The 19,715-nt window shown below is 36.6% G+C and overlaps 1 protein-coding gene across 5 annotated transcripts in view; it reads right to left on the minus strand.

Annotated features, from left to right (window-relative positions):
* ralyl (RALY RNA binding protein like) overlaps window positions 1–19,715 on the minus strand; it is a 117,673-nt gene that overhangs the window by 59,145 nt on the left and 38,813 nt on the right. For 4 of the 5 annotated variants that reach the window (XM_032551228.1, XM_032551226.1, XM_032551225.1 and 1 more), the window contains exon 2: window positions 410–683. In XM_032551228.1, the coding sequence (XP_032407119.1) occupies window positions 410–665 (256 nt within the window). In that variant the 5' untranslated portion in view covers window positions 666–683. Of the gene's footprint in view, window positions 1–409; window positions 684–3,978; window positions 4,068–19,715 lie in introns of those variants that run through there. The other variant, XM_032551227.1, reaches the window with a different exon arrangement.

Here is a 19,715-nt window from a genome sequence, read left to right on the forward strand (position 1 = left end):
AGTCTGTGTGCAGGAGAAAAGGAAACTCTCAAACACCACTGCAGTGATATCATGTTCTGCTCTAAATTGTTTGGTACGAGAGCTTTGACTTGCTGTTACCACGTTGCTGTTTGGTAAATGGTAAAATCAAGTCCCCCAAGTGGATGATTTACACTTTCAGAGGGGATTTTCTCCAAAACAGCTTGACCACAAACAGACAGTTCAGTGGGTTCAGTACTTCAGAGACAATAGAGGTTCTGAACTGAAAGTCTGAGGAAAGCCTGAGGCATTCGGTGTTCCCAGGGGAGGCAGTCCTGTTCCCGGCTTGGCTGAAATGTTTTCTGTTTCAAGGGGAAAGTGCAGCAATGGCTGTAGTTCTCCACTCGCTCATTAGTTTCAAATGAAAACTGAAATGCAAGAAACGACTCACCTAGAGGCTGTCCAGCAATGATCCGGGCGTTTTCTCCTGCCACGGCGGCCCGGGCGTTCCTTTCGTTTATGTACTGTACAAACGCGTAACCTTTATGCACAGAGCAACCCACTATCTTGCCGTACTTGGCGAAGATGACCTCTATGTCGGTCTTCTTAACGATGGCTGTGTTGAGGTTCCCGATGAAGACTCTGGAGTTGAGGGAACGAGGATCATTCTTATTGGTCACGTTGCTGGTCTGGGTTTTACCAGTCATTCTCCTCCAGTTGCCCTCCTGGGACACAGAGGAAGGAAGGAACGGAAGGGAAGAACTTTAGTGGCTGGACAGGCCAGATCCAGCTTATTCTGCTCCTGAGAAAAATACACCAAACATGTTTGATATTGAACAGCACAATCTTAATATAAAATGTAAAATGGACCAAATGCTTTTAGCAGAGGGTGTCCAGATTTGTTTTCTTAGGGGAGTCCAGAAGGGGCACAAACTGTAGAAGGGTGGCACACTAAATTAGCAATTTCATCTAAATGCATTGATGTTTAGATTACATTGAATAGTGGGTTAAAAGTTGAATAACACAACTATTTATGTACCCAAACAAAATTTAATTAAAATAAATTTTTCACGCATAGAGATCACTGCAGTGGACAGCTATCTGAAGGCCATTTTCTTGGGTTTCCTGTAGATTTTTATGTTACAAACGCACACAGACCACTGAAGTGGACACCAGTGCATCACACAATACACTATCAACTACTGGCCACCCACTTAAAGTGGAAGAAAATTTTGGTTAAATCCAATATGGCAGACAGACGAAAACGCTACTCAGAAGTATCCAGTCCAGGTAAAAAAACAAATATATATTGTAACTCTGAAGTAACTTTTAGAGACTAATACTACTGATGTACTGTATTTTCCAATAACAGCTTATTTTTTTCAAATTACTGTTTAATTGCCTCCTTTTCTCTTTTGAAGAGTTAATTGTGCAGTACTCTGAGGCTGCTTTTTCTTCTTCTTCTTAAATATAATAAAACCTGCCAATGGAAATTAGCATTTGGCCACAATCTCAATTTATTTTGTTAGTTGGATCTTGAATCAGGTGAGATTTTGTGCTCAAAATGGCTTCCCCAGACTCCAGATACACTTTGGACTGGTAGTTTGTACTTCTGATGGTTAATATCTCATTAAGTAAGTCAAACAAATTGTACTGTACAAAATCTGATAGTGAAGATGATCTTAGTGAGAAATCCACCAACATCTCTTTCACAAAATTAAATAAAAATGAGATTGACAGAAGAAAAAAAGTAGCATGAAAATATAAACTTTCTGTTTTTTTTATCCTTTTACATTCAAACCTGGAAAAAAACTTTAAATTTCATTCAGACTTCTCCAGACTTTCTAGGATCTTTGCAAACTTCTCTGTTAAAGAAGAAGAGCAAAGAGTGGCATCATTTATTTTCAATCTTTTGTACACATCTTTAACAGGAGATGCAATAGTTGAACAATCTGTCAGTTGATGAGCTAAATTATACTGTAGCACTGCAAACTAATGCTACTCTAGCAATTACATATTTCATTTTTATCCGTGCACTATGGAAAAGCCTGAGACTTCATGACACATGCTGAGTGTTTTGCCGGAAACTAAATGAAGTTAGACGCAGTCTTGCTGAAAGAGGGTCTTGTTAAAGATCCACTTTAGTTTCTGTAAATAATGTAAAGTGACACACGAGGTCATTGGCCAGTCAACTGTTTAACCATGCCACAGTGTTTTTTGCATGGCTGAAATGTTATTACTGGGTGACTGAGGGCAACACAAGAAGGAGCAACAATATGTGAATGTCATGGTGGTTATTTCTGCTTTGTGAGAAGCCAAACATAGAGGCCGCCAGTTTGAAAGATTTCCTGTTTCAATGCACATATTGTTGTGTCCTTTTATCGAGTGCAAAATGAGGAGGCTGTAATTTGTGGTGCTGTTTTGTTCAGACTTTCTGTTTGTGTCAACTCTGCAGCAAACACCATCGTCTGCTTTTGTTAGAGTCCTCTGCGATCATTTTTACTTTACTGGCTGTTTTTTTTTTTTCTTTTTAACGGCCTGAATGTTGTATTTTTATGATAGACGAGGAGCTGCAGGATCAGAAAAATTATTCCAGTCCGTGGAAAGGATGCAACCTTACAGCTGTATCTGTGGTAGCTATTATTAAACCAATAGGTGCATGGATACAAGAAACTCTTCAATGCTTGTTTCAGGTTAGCTGTAAAAATTTAGGTTTTTATGACAGCTTATGCTCCCCGAATTGGTTCCCTTTAGTGAATTAATCACTCAGAAGTGGTGTGGAGAAAACACTAAATATTCAATATTTACCTGCTCTGAGTCTCTGTCCCTGACACAGGGTGATAACAACTACTCAGCTTTGAGACTGAGAACCTAAATAATGGATCCAATCCTCAGTAAATAGGATTAGTAACCAAGGAAACACTGATGTTGGAATATCATGCTCACACACAGACACACATTTCTCATACTTGTGTCTTTCTTCCTTTATTGCATACACTCTTTATGCTAAAACGACTCTTAGTTTATACAACTCAGAAAGACTAGCTAAACAGCCTTCTCCTATCGGGCACATAAATTTTATTTTGATTTGCATTTTGTCCAACAGATTATTAGCTTTTTTTTTAACCCAGTGGGGAGAAATGTGGATTTTAAGTGTATTTTGTAGCAGGAGAGGCTATAAAAGACATAATCAACACCTTTCATTCCATCAATGTTAACTAATTTTAACAAAAATAAACAGTTGTGATTATTTGATTAGTTTCTTTGTTGCAACACTGCTTTTTGGCAATAAATCTTACACCATTGGAAACCCACTTATTCCTAATTGGTGCCACATTTGTAGAAGAAAGGACTTCCTCGGTTGCGCCCATGAAAACCTTGATAAATCCTCACTGCCAATTGATTTAATTTAATAAAGGGGAAATAAAGGTATCAAAATATAAATGCGAGAAAGTAATTGCCTCCTTTATTAAAACATGAAATAACTGATTAACCATGTTTCTTTTAATAAGCTGAGTTTGATTTTTGCAGGCGGTGTGGTTCTGTGATGGACAGCTTTCAGAGGGTAAAGTGTCCTTTCTGGGTTGGAGATGATGTGCAGAAGTTCCCAGATTAAGAGGAAGATAATGGAGGGATGGAGTTAAAGTTTTTTCACGCCTGCAAAATCATAAATTTATTTTCTGAACTTCTCTGTTAACTAAATGATCTAAAAAGCAGAAATTTTTTTGCCCCAATTTCAAGACATCCAAAAACATGATAAATAAAGCCAATGACATTCATCAGTCTGGAGAAGATCTCCAGTGAACCACAAAGAGAGAAAATGGAGAAAACATGGAATAGTGAGGGAACCTTTCCAGGAGTATGTGGTCTACCAAACTTACTTACATCTGGCATATAAATATTGTAGTTATTAAGAAAAATAGCAGTTAAACAACCTGGCACTATGATGTTGAGTGGATGTTTTGATTTGTCATGATTAATGTCCACCGATCACAATGGGATCGAAGGCTGTTTTCACACCTGATAGTCCAGTAGATTCAGTTCGCTTTGGGACTAAAATGGCAACATTTCCCCCGAGAGACACGGTCGAACGCCTTCTCCAAGTCCACAAAACACATGCAGACCGGTTGGGCGAACTCCCACGCAAGTTATCACAATTGCTTGAAATAGCTATAGTCACCAAGACACAACTAGTCATAGGCTTAGGGAGCAATTATAAACTAGTTTTATTTACTCAATTATATTTACACAAGTAACTTTTTTAAAAAAATTGTATTTTACTGCTCTGTACGTTTTACTTTTACTTGAGTAATTTTATTATCAGGTTTTGCTACTCTTACTTGAGTAAAATTTCTGGATTTTCTTCTCGCTGACTGAAAAACAAAAATGTTTTAACCAAAAATTCAGCAGACACAGACACACATCTCCAGTTTCTGTTAAAGTTTCGTAAGTTTTTTTATTGAAAGAAACTAATCTGGAAAAAAAAAATATTTTGGATTTTTTTGTTGTATAAATTATTGGAATTTTGGTCTTTAAAATACCCAGATTTTCACTTAACTTTATATTTTGGTCTGTCTTATTCTGTAATATTAAAATATTAAGTGACTGATAATTTTATCAGTTATTTACTGCTTGAGAAGACTTTTTACCTAATATTTTTATTTACTCTTACTTGAGTAATTTCTTGGCTACTTTTTACTTTTATTTGAGTACAAATATGCTGAACTAGTTCTACTTCTACTTGAGTACAATTTCTGGGTGCTCTACCCACTTCTGGAAAGTTTTAGAATCATTAACCATTGTTTGGATAAAATCAAAATATCACTTGAGCATTGCATTTATTCATGCTATCTTGATCTAATACCAAAATCTGTTTGATCTGAAATAGTGAAGAACACACTTTTTCACAGCAATGTGACTAAAAAAAAAAAAAGAGATAGCAAATAAAAGCTCTAAGTCAAACACACGGTGACAATGATCTGCGGTTTTATGATCATGTGTGAAGGTTCAACACCTGACCCCTCTGACCTCTGAATGCTGCTGCATAAATCGGAGGATCACCTTCCTCTGTGAGAGCCCAGCAAATGACTTCAGACTAAATCCCTTTTAATGAATTTTTTCCCCGTTCTTATATGTGAAAACAGAAGCAACTCATCAGTAGATAAGAGGTTGTGACGGTTGTTTTTCTGTACAACAATATGCCTGAGTGATGATGTTGCTCCAGTTTGTCGTTCCTCTGTGTGGGTTGGTGTGTGTGGGGGGAACCAGAGCTGCTCGCAGTCTGTCAAGTGGCCTTGATGTTTATCTGAAGCCGATGTCGAAAATTAATGTGCTTGCAGGTACACAGACGTACATGCTCCCCCTCCATCCTATGGAGGTTCCAACCAGCAGTCTGACACCAACTTCAAATTGATGTTTGCAGACAGGTCACAGCGAACATGACAAATCAGAGCAGAAGCGTTAGATTGCTTCTGTTGTCAGATAAATCAGGAGGGGGTGCTGGTCGCAGGGCTATTTTACAGCTCCGTACTGGTGTACTTCATGTCTGACTCTGTTGTTTTCTTAGGGGAAGGACGCACATTTATTTCATCGGTGGTTCTCCATCTGACCTTGCTTTTTCTTTTTTAAACTAAAATTACAACCTCCATCAAGCGTCTCATTCTCTGATGTGATCACATCATGATGAGAGTAGGAGGTGCATTCAAGAACCGTCTCAGAAAATTTTACATTTAAGTTAAGTTTCTACCGCCCCTTTATTACTTCAAGTGGCAGTAGCATGTGTTTTCTAAGCACATGGGGGCATCTTATAGCACAATCAAGTAAGTGTGTTTCTTTCAGTTATGAAATTGCTATATATGTCAAATAGAACTTTAAAGAAATTTGACTTTGTAATTTAACGCCTTGAAATTGGGCCTCTGTCTCTTTAACAGCTCCTGCTCTTTCTGAAAGTCCACTTGCAGGAAGTTATCACAACGGCGCTCCTCTTTTAACCTTTTTGCCAGTGTTGCACTGAGAAGTAGCTCGTATGACAAGCTCAGCGGGTGCGCAAGTTCCACCAGGTGTTTGCTAATTGCCGCTGGCTAGTCTGAGGGAGCAAAGTGGTGGAAAGAAGGGATAGGGCTCCTCTGTGCAGCAGCCTCAAGGAAGGGGTGCAACTCGAAGGCAGAGCTAGGTCCATCCTTGTGTTTTGCTCAGCTTTGTTATGAAGATTATAGGATTTCTCAGACATGCATGAAAGAATCAATTTAACACTCTACATGATTTAAAGCTAAAAAACAGTGAAATTTACATAATACTGCCCCTATAAAGAGCAGAATAAAACAACCACATCCCGGAAATCTTGATCTTCATTGATTTCTTTTGAAGCGACTCTCATCTTTGAAATCGACTGCAGCTTTTGCAGCGTCACAACTTGTCGATAAAAAGCACAAAACAGGCAGGTCTTTAGTTTTTCTTTCATTCCAGGATGTTCATGTACGCGCGGTTGTTTCAGTTTTTCAAAAGGTGGCGTCTCATTTTAAAAATGACAAAACACAAACGTCTGACACACGTTGACAGTAACTGCTACTAACAAGCAGTTAAAATCAAACTTTTATGCATGTTGCACAAAAAGACAAATAGCCTTTTATTCCCCCTACTGTTACATTGGAACAAATGTTTCATGTTGTCAGCTAGGATCATCAAAATTATTTCCAGAGACATGATGATAATTACAGATTTTTTTTTTTTCCTCAAATTTAGAAGTGTACTCACATTTCCTAAGTATTTTTAAACTCTATGACTTGGACCAAATGTTTTTTAGAAAAGCTTCTTACAGCCATTTGCTGGAATGGAGGTAGAGAAGCTTGATCTTTTCACACATCATTTGTCACGACATGATGACAGTTTTAGCAAATATGTACAAAAAAAGTCACATGTTGCAGCCTTAATTGACCTGGCCAGAAATACCTGAGAACTGAGGCAAAGCTTTGAGGGAAGTGAGAGAAAATTCCTTCACAACAACTTGAGAGACTGATCCGGTCAGACAGAAAACGACTACTAAAGTGATTCAACAAGCCATTGAATCTTGAATAGCACTCACTCTTTTCATTATGGCTTAATCTTTTAAAATCATTTTTATAATTTCCTCTAGCTGCCGATGTTGCACACATAAGTACACGCCACCGTTCTTTATTTATTCCACAGGTAGGGAGCTGACCGAATTGATTCCACTTGTAATCTCCACCGCTGTACATTTCTCCTCAGCCACTCTGCTCTGATTGTTGCCAAGGCAGCTCGACTGGTGAGAGAAAGCTGGAGATGCTGTTTACTGACTCAGAACACTGAAAGGTAACCTGATACACCTTTCCCATTGGTCTTGCTGCCATGTACTGCAGAGCTGAAATAATTGCCTTGTGGGTTCTGTCCATTAATATCTTGTCTGTCTGCATGTGTCTGCAGCAAAAGCAATGCGAACAGCTGTGAAAATGCTCCCCATCTATTTGTAAATCAATGTCTCTATTTGTATGATGGCCTCCAAAGCATCTCAGCGGCACAGCACGTCGTTTTTTTGTGCACGTTTGTGGACCATGACTGAAAATGACTCGTCCCTACGAAGATAACCTGCAGTTGCCACATTCTGCCTTACTTGGAGTAAGAAATTAAATCCACAATGAGAAAAAAGGAGATACTAAATGAATTTTATGTCAAATTATACATTTCACATATCAACCCCTATCCTGAAAAATGGCTCTCGTCCGCAAGACGGAGAGACATAAAACTAATTTTCTCCACATTTTCAATCACCCACTGCCTTTGGCTTTATGAGTAGAGGTGCACACTGCTGGGCTGGAATTCAATTCAAAATTTTAAAATGGCCAGGCAACATGGGTCTATAAAAAGAAGAAGGAACGTCTTGAATTTTCTCTTTAAAAGCTGTTTGAAGTTTAGTAAATGTGAGATAAATTACCCTCGATGGGACTATAATCCTACCTCAGTATTTTTGGTTATCATAAATCATCACTGAGATTTCATTTATGTGTTTGATAGAGACGATGTAAAATGTACTTCCCCTGAAACTGAACATATTATTTTTCCTCTTTGACTCTTGAGCTGATATCAAAATATATTACATCAGATAATCTAACTACCGAACTGAATTTAGTTTATTAAATACTGAGAAGAGATGTTTTTTCTTATTATTTTTTTATCAACAAAGTCACTTCAATATTCAGAAAACCTGAGTCACAGCTGGTATCCAACATGGAAAGTGGTGAACCTTCCTAAAAGTGATCAGACAAACAAGATTAAAATGTATTTAATGATATAAAACATTTAAAATGGATGGTACTGTGTATTTTTATAGCACAATCAAGTAAATATGTTCCCTTCAGTCCTTATAAAAATGCTCTGCTTATTAAATATAACTTAAAAGAAATTTGACTTTGCAATTTGAAGCCTTAACATTGGACTCTGTCTCTTTAAGAAGCTTTTACTCTTTCTGACACTCTGCCTTCAGCAGATCATAATACACTGACCTAAACAAAACAATGCTTCCCATGCTGTTCATTAATTATGTTTAAATCATTCTCAGAAAATGTGCAGATGTGTTTTTCCAACAGGCTTTTGCAGGGTGTCTCTTATCTGCAAAATCTTTTACATCCTTGAAGTTCAACGGCTTGCTTATTTTTTGCGTAAATATTTTCATTGACAATTGCTAAAAATAATAGCATATATATATATAACTGTTATATAGAACAATTTCTTCTCTGCAGCAGTCAAACTGCTGTACTCAAGCTGCACAAGCTACTTCTTACTTGTTTTAATTCATTAATTTATTTACACACATATATAGTATACAGTTCTCCATAATTTATTTATTAGACTTCTTGATCTGGGACCTGAATTCAAATTTTGTACCACAAGCAAGCAATTGCGAAATGGTACGACAATAAAATCCTTGAATCCTTAAAAAAATTCATAAAAATGCCAACAACAAACCTACAGTCACATAGTTGTACATCGTATTGTGAGGATTTTATTTCACCTCATTTCCACTGATGTGGTTCTGATCCCTGTCAACTCTAGGAAATGAGGGAGATTATAAGTCACAGCCAATCCAGATTAACATTAAGTAACTTCTTCCTGTTACATATCAATTATTGGACTCTTGAAACTGAATTTACTTAAAAGGAAAATGAATTGCACTCCTGCATTGGCTGCTATGCCAACGCCAGGCTTTAACCTTCGTATTCCAGCTTCCTAAGCTGCATTTTGTCCCCTTAATATTTTAGATATGCTCCACACACAAAAAAAAATAAATTGCAAGAACTGAACCACAAATCTGAAGGGGTTTACCATAAACCAAAACATAGCTGGAATAGGATAACGTAAAACATGGACAGAAAATAGAATATTTTCAGTGGAGGTTGGAGCCTAAATGAAAAGTAATCAAGTCTAAAAATCACAACAGTATTTTAGTTCCTGTATTACCGTTTCACCATATTCTTTTATGATTAGCACAAATGCTAGTCAAACCTATTTATGTAAAAAAAAAAGTCTATTTATATTTAGATTTATTCCCTCCAAGTGGCTTTGGATAAACATATACAAGTAGTGCAATCAAATAAACAGAGAAACAAGAAACTTGTTTGTCTTGTGTCATGGCAGCTTTCCACCAGCTGTGAGGATAAACAGCTTTCCTCCTTTCATGTGGAGCAGGTTTTGTTGGCAATGTTGGAATTAGATGCTATATAAATTGCAATGCAGAGTCCCACAGAAAGTTAAAAACACCACAGGAAAGGGTTTATCCATCTTTCATGTCCAAAGGGGAAAATGTGGATCAAAGGTCTTAGAATATAAAATGGTAAAATAAAAAAAAATATTAAGAAATTATGGCAGGGTGAAGGATCTTACCAAGTACTTTTGGTCTAATTTCTGGCATAAATATCAGAAATTTACAAGTAACTTTTTTAGGAAGATACAGGAACTTGTTTTAAGTCAATAATCCTTTAATACTGATGAGAAAGTTTTAGTTTCAATGGCAGAATATTTCACTTATAACAAGATATTTTCCCCATGTTATAAGTAAATTTTTCATCAATACTAAGGAGTTATTTACTTAAAATAAGCGTCAGTTTCTTGCAAAAAATTTATAAGTTAGTTGTGTCTTATTTCAAGTGTACTAAGATATTTGCACTAAAAACTAAACTAAAAATACTTGATCAGATTTTGTGTTTTTTTAGTGAAAGAAACAAGTAAAGAGCAAAGAACAAAACTATGGAAGAAAGAAGCTGAGGAAAGAAGAAACAAAAGGACAAGAAAAGAAGAGAGATAGAAAATATGAAAGGGAGGAAAAAATGGAAAAAGAGAGGATATAGGGAAGGAAGAAAGGGCGGTAGGACAGACAAAAGCAAGCAAGGTAGGAGACAAGGAACGAAATTGTAAAAGATACAAGTGAGGAAAGAAAGGAAGAAATGACAAGAAAGAAAGTTGAACACAAGAAGGAAATTGGAAGAAAGAAAAGAAGGAAATAGGAGCATAAGGAAGGAAGGAGGATGTAAGGAAGTGAAGAACAACAGAAATAAGGTCATGAGAGATGAAAGAGAAGAAGGACAAATGTTAGGAAATGAATGAAAAGGGGTGGAGGACACAGGAAAAGTGAGAAAAAAAGGTAAACAAGGACCAAATGAAGGAAAGAGAAGGTCGAGGTGATGAGGGAGAAGGAAAAGAAAAACAGACAGAAGGATGGACGGATATAAAGACATTAGTGGAACAGGAAGGCAGGAAAGGTCAAAGGATGAAGCAATAATACAAAAGAAGAAAAAGGACACGAGGAAGGACAGAGAGAAGGGAATAAAAAAAGAAGAAATTAAAGTAAAGAGAGAAACGAAGATACAAGGAAGGACAGAACAAAAGTCAGATTTAGACAGCAGGACAGGGAATAAAGTGTGAAAATATTTTCCAATAGTCATATTTTATTTTCTATACTTTCCCAGAGTAAATGGGAACTATAACATGGTCAAACTGTTTCCATTCATCCTTCAATCTGTTGAAGCATCTATAGAGACTACACTCTTCATAATGATAACTGAGTGATGTATTGTGTGGTGCATCGGTTGCGACATGGTAAAAGTAGAAAAAACATTGGTCTTGTTTTCTCTAGAAGAGCTTCGGTGTTTATTCACTTAGGCTCACATTTTTGGCTACATTTATTTAGCAGCAGGTGATGTGAAATGAAACCGTAACAATGGAGCTCGAAGGCAACATTAAATGCAAAAGTTTGACCAAATAAATGCTCAGTGTTTTGTATGTGCTTAATAATTTGTTTTTTCTTCTTCTTCACTTGGGTGGTTATGGACTTGGGAGAAAGATTATACCATGTTTGCCTCATATATCTTTCCCAACTTCAATACCACAGCCCTTCACAGCAGGACCTCTTTTTCCTTTCACCTGCGGCAAATCCTATTTCACAACAAATAGTCGCTACATGCTTTGAAGCTCCAGCCATTTTTATTCTCTCTGAACTCTGTTCCTTAGAAAATTCATTGACTATTAGGAAGCCTAGAGCAATGACACAATTAGCTAACATGCAAATGGAGTAATTTCTCTGCTGGCTCTCATTTACCTGCACCTGGGAGCTGGGAGAAACTCATTTATGCTGCAGAGTATTAGATAAGTATGATTTTGATGGGGTTTTTTTTGGTTCAAAGACAGTTTGCTGCTTGTTGGAGACAAGGAGCGTTTCAAAATTAATGACCAGATGGAAGTATGAAAATAATCTGGTCAGCTTTTGAATCAGAATAAATAATTTATGTTTTTAATTCAATCTGATTAACCAGAAAAATTTAACAATCTGTCCCTGGAATTGAATAAACATGAGTTTTAGTGCATTGTGCAAAAAAGACATAAGTAATTTTAGAATAGGAAAGTACAAAAATCTGTTTTCTATTTAGCAGCTCTTATTTGTGATTGTTTTGTTTCCGCCTTAATCCTTTTAGTCTGTCAATTTCATGTGGAAACTAATGGTCTCTTACAAAGAAAATACAAGAAAACAAAAACATGTGGAAGCATCAACTTCTACACATTAGATGCAACAATAATATTACCATCAACAAAATGTGCATAAACTATTTTCAAGCGGACATGTCCAAAGAAGCACAATTAGTGTAACAGAAGAAAGCATTTTGAAAGTTAGCTATCTGCTAACCACTTACTTAGAAGAATACTTAAAAAGTATTTCATCCCAAAACAAACAATTTTACTGCAGCTGTTGTGATTCTATGAGAGATTATTAACATGATCAGCTATTCAGCAGCATTACCAAGAATAAAGTGGATAGAGTGAGAGGTAGAGCGGCCATAAAATCAGGTGCTATAGGCGGCAATATGAACGTAAAGTTTAACACTTTGTGCTAATAAAAAAGTATTTAGAACTTCTTTTCTGTCTTTTTAGGCAACTGTATTGCTTTGACTGCATGTAACTGCAAGAGAATAAATAGGCTTCTTTAGGAAATGTGGCCCGTATCACTAATCATACTTTAGAACTTATTGATATTTATTGATGCTCTCTTGGCAACATTGCTTGGCGTAATCTGAGCTTTACACACTTCATTTAAAGTGAGCAAAATGACTGAGACAAATAAACCACAGAAGCATCTGGATCCACATTTCTGATTCAATAAACAGTAAAACAAAGTAACATTTTTGTCAGAAAAATATCTCAGATTTGTAAAAGATGTTAACAACAAGCTACATAAGACTACTGGTGAGATTTAACAGGTTGCTACTAGCTAGCTACCCCAGCTAACAGCGCTTTGTTATTTTACGGTGAAAAGGAAGAAAAACAAAATTTTTTAAGATTAGAAAGTTTGCTTTAGAACTATAAGTAAAACAGATTTTTACCCTGGATTTTTATTACGGCGTTCCACCTGAATCTACACTTATTAGTAAAAAATAAAAACACTATTGTAATCAACAAGTTTTTGGCTCCAGGGTGTTTTGCTGGCATTTACTTCCACTTTCAATTTAGTGCTTGAGACGGAATGAAGCTTTAAGCCGTGGTCTTTTGACACCAATTTAAAATCGGTTTCATGCGTACATGAAATAACTCCCTTCCATACTTTCAGTCCAACCTAAGATTTTAAAAATAAAAGCCCTCATAGTAGATATTTCTAGAGCTATCGAGCTTTATGCAATTTGCATGCTTGCACACTTTTTTAATTTGAATTGAATCAAAAATGTATTTTTGATGATATTCTATTTCATTAACACGGACAGGAGAAAGAAAAGTCAAACCAGTAACACTAACTAAAATATTTAAATATTCTTGTACGATTATAATCGTTGCAACTAGTAAACTTGGAAAATATATCATCAGTTTTATGCTAGATTGCAGCTTCTGAGACAGCATTCTAATAAATGCAGTTAAAAAACCATTTGTCATCTTCAGGAAAGATAGAAATGCTCAATTGTTTCACTAAAAGCATCCATCTGAAATGTACCGCAATAAGCAGACAAGCTGCAGCCTGGGCTTCATCATCTCAGTCAGTCAGTGAATGTCGCCACTGAACGGGGCATTTCATTTAATTTTGCTGTCAGCTCACTACAATTAACAGTTTGCAGAACAATTTATTGCTGCCTCTGAGAGCTGTGCACTCAGGAGCCTGTATTGTAAGACGATGACAGACATATTCTGGCTTCAAACGCTTGGCAACAGCTAAAAGGATTTTAAATAACCTTAAAATTGGTTTGTTTGCAGAATCACTATGAAGAAACCTAAAATATTATTAGCATAAGCGAAAAAACAAACAAAATCCTTTTTTTTAATGCAGCTTGTCTTTTATTTGCAGTCAGCAGTTTCCTCTGCTTATGACTCAAATTTCAATAGGATACAAAGAAGATAAATTTGGCATGGCTTCTCCTCTGGTGGTGCAGCGCAGCACTGCTGGTCGGCCATCTGCACTGCTGCTGTGACCCAGAGGGTCAGCAGAGGCCGTGTCCAGCAGCTGCTGCCCTTGCCTGCAGCACAGCTGGATGCTGAAGCCGTTTGATCGGCTCACCGAGAGGCGAGGTTCTGCTGTGACATGCAGCTGGTCCAGACATACGTTCGCACCGCAAGCGGCACGATTTATCAAGTCGCCGGGATTTCATCAGTTTCATGTTGGAAGTACGAGGCCGGAGAAGTGTAGCGTAGCTGTTGATTTTTGGCCGGGAAAAGTTGGCGCCGACTTTCCTTTTTTCGTGGCCGTTACTTTTCTGTGGGCAGATTTCTCTCATTTTGCTGTTTCCAATGTCAATTTTGTTTTTAGTCATAATCATTTTGCCAAGTGCACAATATATGCAAAGTTTATGCCAGTTTCAAGGGAAGAATAAATATTAAGACGGTATTAGCATTTAGATGGTGGCCCTGAGGTGAAAAACCCACCAGTGGACAAATAAAAGCGTCTTAGAAAACACTATTGTGTTTATGGTTGTGTTGTTCTGTTTTCTACGATGAGAAGAATGAAATCTTGAGATGTGGTTTTAGTTATGATTTCTGTGTCACATTTACTTTTTCACTGACTTTTTTACAAACAAATTAAAATCCTGCAACCCTGATTGAATTAACACTGACTTTGACTTTTGAGAGGATTATTTCCTTATCACTGAATCAGGGACTCTAAATCAGCCAGTTACTTACATCCTATGTATCTCCTTAAGATTCATAAAATAGTAGTTGAAGTAATTTTTCCTCATTTAAAAAGGCATTTGACACTTTTACCCATTACATTATGATGCAGAAATGATCAAAATTTCCTAATCTTAAGTTTAGAATGGTTAAAAATATCCTGTGATCCATGAATAATGTGTTGTTTGTTGAGGGTCCATCTGAAAACATAATATGAGTTTATGGGGTGATTTATATATTTTTTTAACTAATTTTTGAACATGTTATGATTGCTGTGGCTATAAATAAGTATCTGTCTCTTGCCTTCCTTGTTTATGTCTGTTATTTTAGAGTTTCCATTTTTCAGTTTTTTTATTAAACTGGCTAAATATCACACACTCTTGGGAAAACCAGCTCACAGGCCCGAGTGAAAGGACTGGAGACATCGAGCGTATTTCTTTTCCCGCTCAAGTCCAATTCACTACTCGTTTCTGAGAAGCATACACAACATTTAAATCTGAACATGAGTAAATACAAGCTGAACAGGTTGTCATGTACCTGCGGTTCTCATACAAATGACACTGACAGGTCAGTGTGAAGGGACCTGTAGCATCCGTACTCCTGTGTCTGAAACAGCTCTAAGATGGACTTTGATGATCCAAATCTCTATCATGTTATGTTCATGCCTCTGACTGCTCCCTCCACTTATTCCTTAAATGTTCAAAGCTGGCAGAAACTTTGTGTAACAGTTTGACAAGGTGGAAAGAAAAAAATAAAATAGAACCCCCGACCAACCTTGCATCACAAACTTCAAAGAATCGGCAACACTTCAAAAGCTTCTTCACGCTTCAGTGACTAATCTTCAAAGTCACGCCAAGGATGGAACTGATAGCGGCGTGGCGTCAGGCAGCAGGTACAAACATGCTCGTCGTTGCCACTGAGGTGTGAGGCGTTGGGAGAGGAGATAAAAACGAGAGCTAATTGAGACAAAGTCTGTCCCTGGCTGGAGAGAAAGCACAAAGCCTCGCTGAAGACGTTCGGTAATTACAGCCAGCAGAGAACCAATAAGTCAAATGAAATTCCCATTAGAGCTTGAAACTAAACATTGAGGTGAACTGGGCTATTACTGGTGATCTGGGGGTTTATCTTGCTCACCCAAGAGCATTCTGTATAAACTCTTCACTGCCTTGTGTGCGAAACTCTAAAGTTACTATTCAGGCTCACATTAGTCTTTGTTTTTAATACTGATTGAGTTAAAATGTAGTTTTCAACTCGCTCCCTACCCATTACCTGTCATTTCTAAGAGCTCTGAATTGCTGCATAAACTCTCAGTTATATTACATCCTTAGTTTTGCTATTCCCTGTATTTTATAATAATAATAATAATAATAATAATCTTTATTTAAACAAATAAAAAACTTGTTGAGATCTACCATCTCTCTTTTTCTTAAGGGGAACCTGGAAGGATAGCAGCACCATTTACAAGTATCATCATTTACATTCATCCAGAAAAATAGATTTGTTAAGTTTTAAAATCATCAAAGCATGAAATAATAAAAACAGGTAATAAAACCATAACTATCAAAAGCAATGGCAGATAAAACTCTCTTCTTGACTGTCTTTCATCAATGCCTTTACCAGATCAGTCCTAACTCTGGAAACAATGACGTATCATTTTATCTCTCAAATTTAATTAGTAATAGTCATTTAGTAATAATTTTCTGTGCAAAACTTTGTGTTTTGAACAACATAAATGAGAATAAAGTTAATGGTTTATCAGCTGTGCTTCTCCAGACAAAATGCTTCAAGTACAGTTTTCATTAGCGCAATAATTGAATTTGGTTGTGCTTAATTTAATTCTAAAATAAAAAAAATTAGAGCAGAGTGACTAATGAAGCTGGTAACAGTTTTATCCATTTTATGGTTTGTGAGAGTAAACCAGAGAAACCGGAGAAAACGCATTGTTTGGTAAGAATTCAGTGATACATTTCTTTACTTTGAAACATCTGCATTGTTATAAACAGAAAGCAAAAAAAATACTTTTTTGCTGGCAAAACAAAATTTATTTAACTAGATTTTATTAGTGCCTATAGTGGTGTGTATATCAAGCAAAAATATTTTTAATATATTCGATAAAGTGCATCTCACATGTTATTAAAATAGAAACTAAGATAGGGCAAAGTTAAAAAACTGAATACACAATTTCTCCCCCACAAAAATAGACTATACTACAGTTATGACTTGCTAAATGGAGGTGGTAATTATTCATTTAGGACAGAAGTTTCCTGGTCCAACACACCTGAATCAAATGGCTGAATTACCTCCTCAGTACGCAGTCAACTTCTCCAGAGTTACTGCCTCATTGTTTGAGTCAGGTGTGTTGAAAATGTTTTCTGACATTCAAGGTTTTTAAAGAGAAATTAGTATCAGCAGGTCAGAGATTTGGTGCAAAGTCGACTGTACTATCTCTGATCTGTCTCTCATCTGTGAATCAAAAATTGTAATTTTTTGCAAAGAATGACAACGTCCTTCAGTGAAACGTATAACCATCTTTGACTGAATAAATGTATTCCTTTTCCAACTAAACTTCTCAATTATTACTCATCCAATGTTGTCAACATACTTCTTTAGATAAAATATTGCATAGCTCCATCTGAGGTTTATTTATGTTATTGCAAAGCAGGTCAAAGCCAAACCTAATCCTCAATCCTGCTTCATCCCAGTTTAAGCCTTTATAAGCTTTTAGAAAAGGTGTGAAAATCAAATATTTCTTTGCAAGCTTGAATAAAAACCCAGACAAAAGCTGAGCTCACTAGGAGTTCAATTCAATTGATTTCTCTCCTTTCAGAATGTGCATATCAGAGTAGCCTCTTGTGGCGAAGGGCACAGCCTTTGCTGTCCCAAAGATTAAGAGTTGAATCTTAATACCACAAGGACCCAGTTGCTGTTGTCGCAGAGAAAATGGGCTTTTTGTATTCTCACCAATATGCTAAATGCTGGGAGCCATGCAGGAGCAATTAAATGTGAAACAAAAAGAGATGACATGTGCAGCAGCAGTTAAATCTATATTTAATATGGAGCATAAGGCTCCCTCCCTCTCCATCTGTAAACACTTCCATCACGCCTCTTACAACTCCATTCTTGTAAACTGCACAGATTTGGGGAAAACACACTTAAGAGTGTTAACTCATTTGCTTAAAGACACAGTATTTGATCTGTTTACTTTTCAATAGGAGTTGACAGGAAGGATTAATAAGTGTATGATATTAACGTTTGGATTAAATAAGGGGTACATCATAATTTAATTCAAACAAATCAAATTGAAATATTTCATGCAGGGTCCACTTCAACTTTCGCTGTTTACAACCTGAAAATGTATTTAACTTGAAGAGCTGGAGAGTAGAAAAATGTACGAAGTCTCAAACTCATTCCTTCATTTAAAAATATAAAATGTTAAAGTTCAAAGAGCGGGATTTAATTACAGCACCTGCAAAAAACTAGACAGGAAGACAGGAAGGAAAAAGTGATGAAATGAAGTCAGGAAAAAATGCAGACATGATGGAGGGAAAGAAATGAAGGACACAAAAAGGAAAGGAGAAAGGAATGGGAGATTAGAGGCAGGAAATAAGGACGAGAAGAGAAGGAAGGATGCAAGGACTTGAACTAGGACACAAGAAAGGGAGGCAGGACTGGAATGAATGAATAGGTAGAAAATAAAAGCAAAACCTTTGAGTGTATGATATTTAGTTTTTCATTTTTTAAATAAAATCACAATCAGGACTCTCATACAGATGCTTCATTTCTGACGGTAAATATTAAACTTTCATTTGTGCTCAAAAGCAGAAACTGCAGCAGCTCTCTGAGAATTGCTCAAGTGAACCGCGCTGGGTAATATCTCCATTTATCGGGCCTGTTTGTGGAGTATAATGTCAGTAAAGTGGATCAGAGGGTGAGGCTTGTTCACAAGAGGGAAACTCATAAACATTCAAGTCGAGTATATTCAAATGCACACACATTGAGGAAGAAAATACACAAACATGAGCAGGAGTCCTGTAGTCACTCGTACAGAACAGCGTACACAAACACCGCGGATATAAAAGAGACGGAGAACCCTTACATGGCAGGCCGATCACAAGCCTTGAAGTTTGAGTTTTGACAGTTTGACAGCACACGCTTGCTTTTTGTGTTGCGGCGGAGGCTTACAGAGTTTGCTGCCCTCGACACTTATTCTGCAACTACGAGTAATAAAAGAAAAAAAAAAATCTACGCCGCAACTGGCTTTGTGCACAACAAGCTCCAAAAACTTCAATTGGAAGCGAAGAAATAAACAATAAATATAAATAGACACTGAAGAAAACTACCAACTCAGTGTCAGAGAGGGCATCATCATATGCATTTGAAACAGCTCTACTTGAAGCCAGACATCACTCTTTGTTAATGGTGTCATAAAAGAAAGTTTTGATGTTTGTGGAAAAAATGGTTTGCAAATCTGTGAAATTATTTTTATCACAGCAAGATATATTTCCTGTTTCGAAAGTAAAAAAAATATATAAAACAGGATCAAAAGTGTTTGAATGACGTGCAATTCTTTAAGAACAACCCTGGAAGATATGAATAAACATTTTACAAAATCATAATGTTGTAGTTTTATGAAAAAGAAGCAATTAATATGCAACACTTAATGTGCAATAAAATGAGTCAAATGAAACTGAGAAGTCAAACCACTTTTGAAATTTGGAGATATTACAAAGTATACCTGGATGCCAAAAAAGGGGGAAAAAACTCAAAACTATTAACCTGAACTAGATATCTCTGGCCTGTCAGTTTAACCGGTCAGTGGCTCAGTTTTCAGTATGACAGTATTTATTTATTTTCTGGCTCTGTTCCTGTTTTAACTCAACCTGCACAGATAAGAAATTTAAAAGACCCAAATCTCAATCAATCAATAAAAAAGTAAACTGCAGCATGGTTTCCCCTTCTTCCTGAAGAGTTAGACTGCAACCTAATAAACAAGATTAAATAATTATTGAATACACAATTTAAGTTTGATTAGGGGGTCTAGGGGGTCTATTAGCTGCTAAACATTTTGATAAGTTTAACAGCAGACAATATGGTTTTCAAAATAATTGATG

Source organism: Xiphophorus hellerii, chromosome 21 (genome assembly GCF_003331165.1).
Source record: "Xiphophorus hellerii strain 12219 chromosome 21, Xiphophorus_hellerii-4.1, whole genome shotgun sequence".
Classification (NCBI taxonomy): Eukaryota; Metazoa; Chordata; class Actinopteri; order Cyprinodontiformes; family Poeciliidae; genus Xiphophorus; species Xiphophorus hellerii.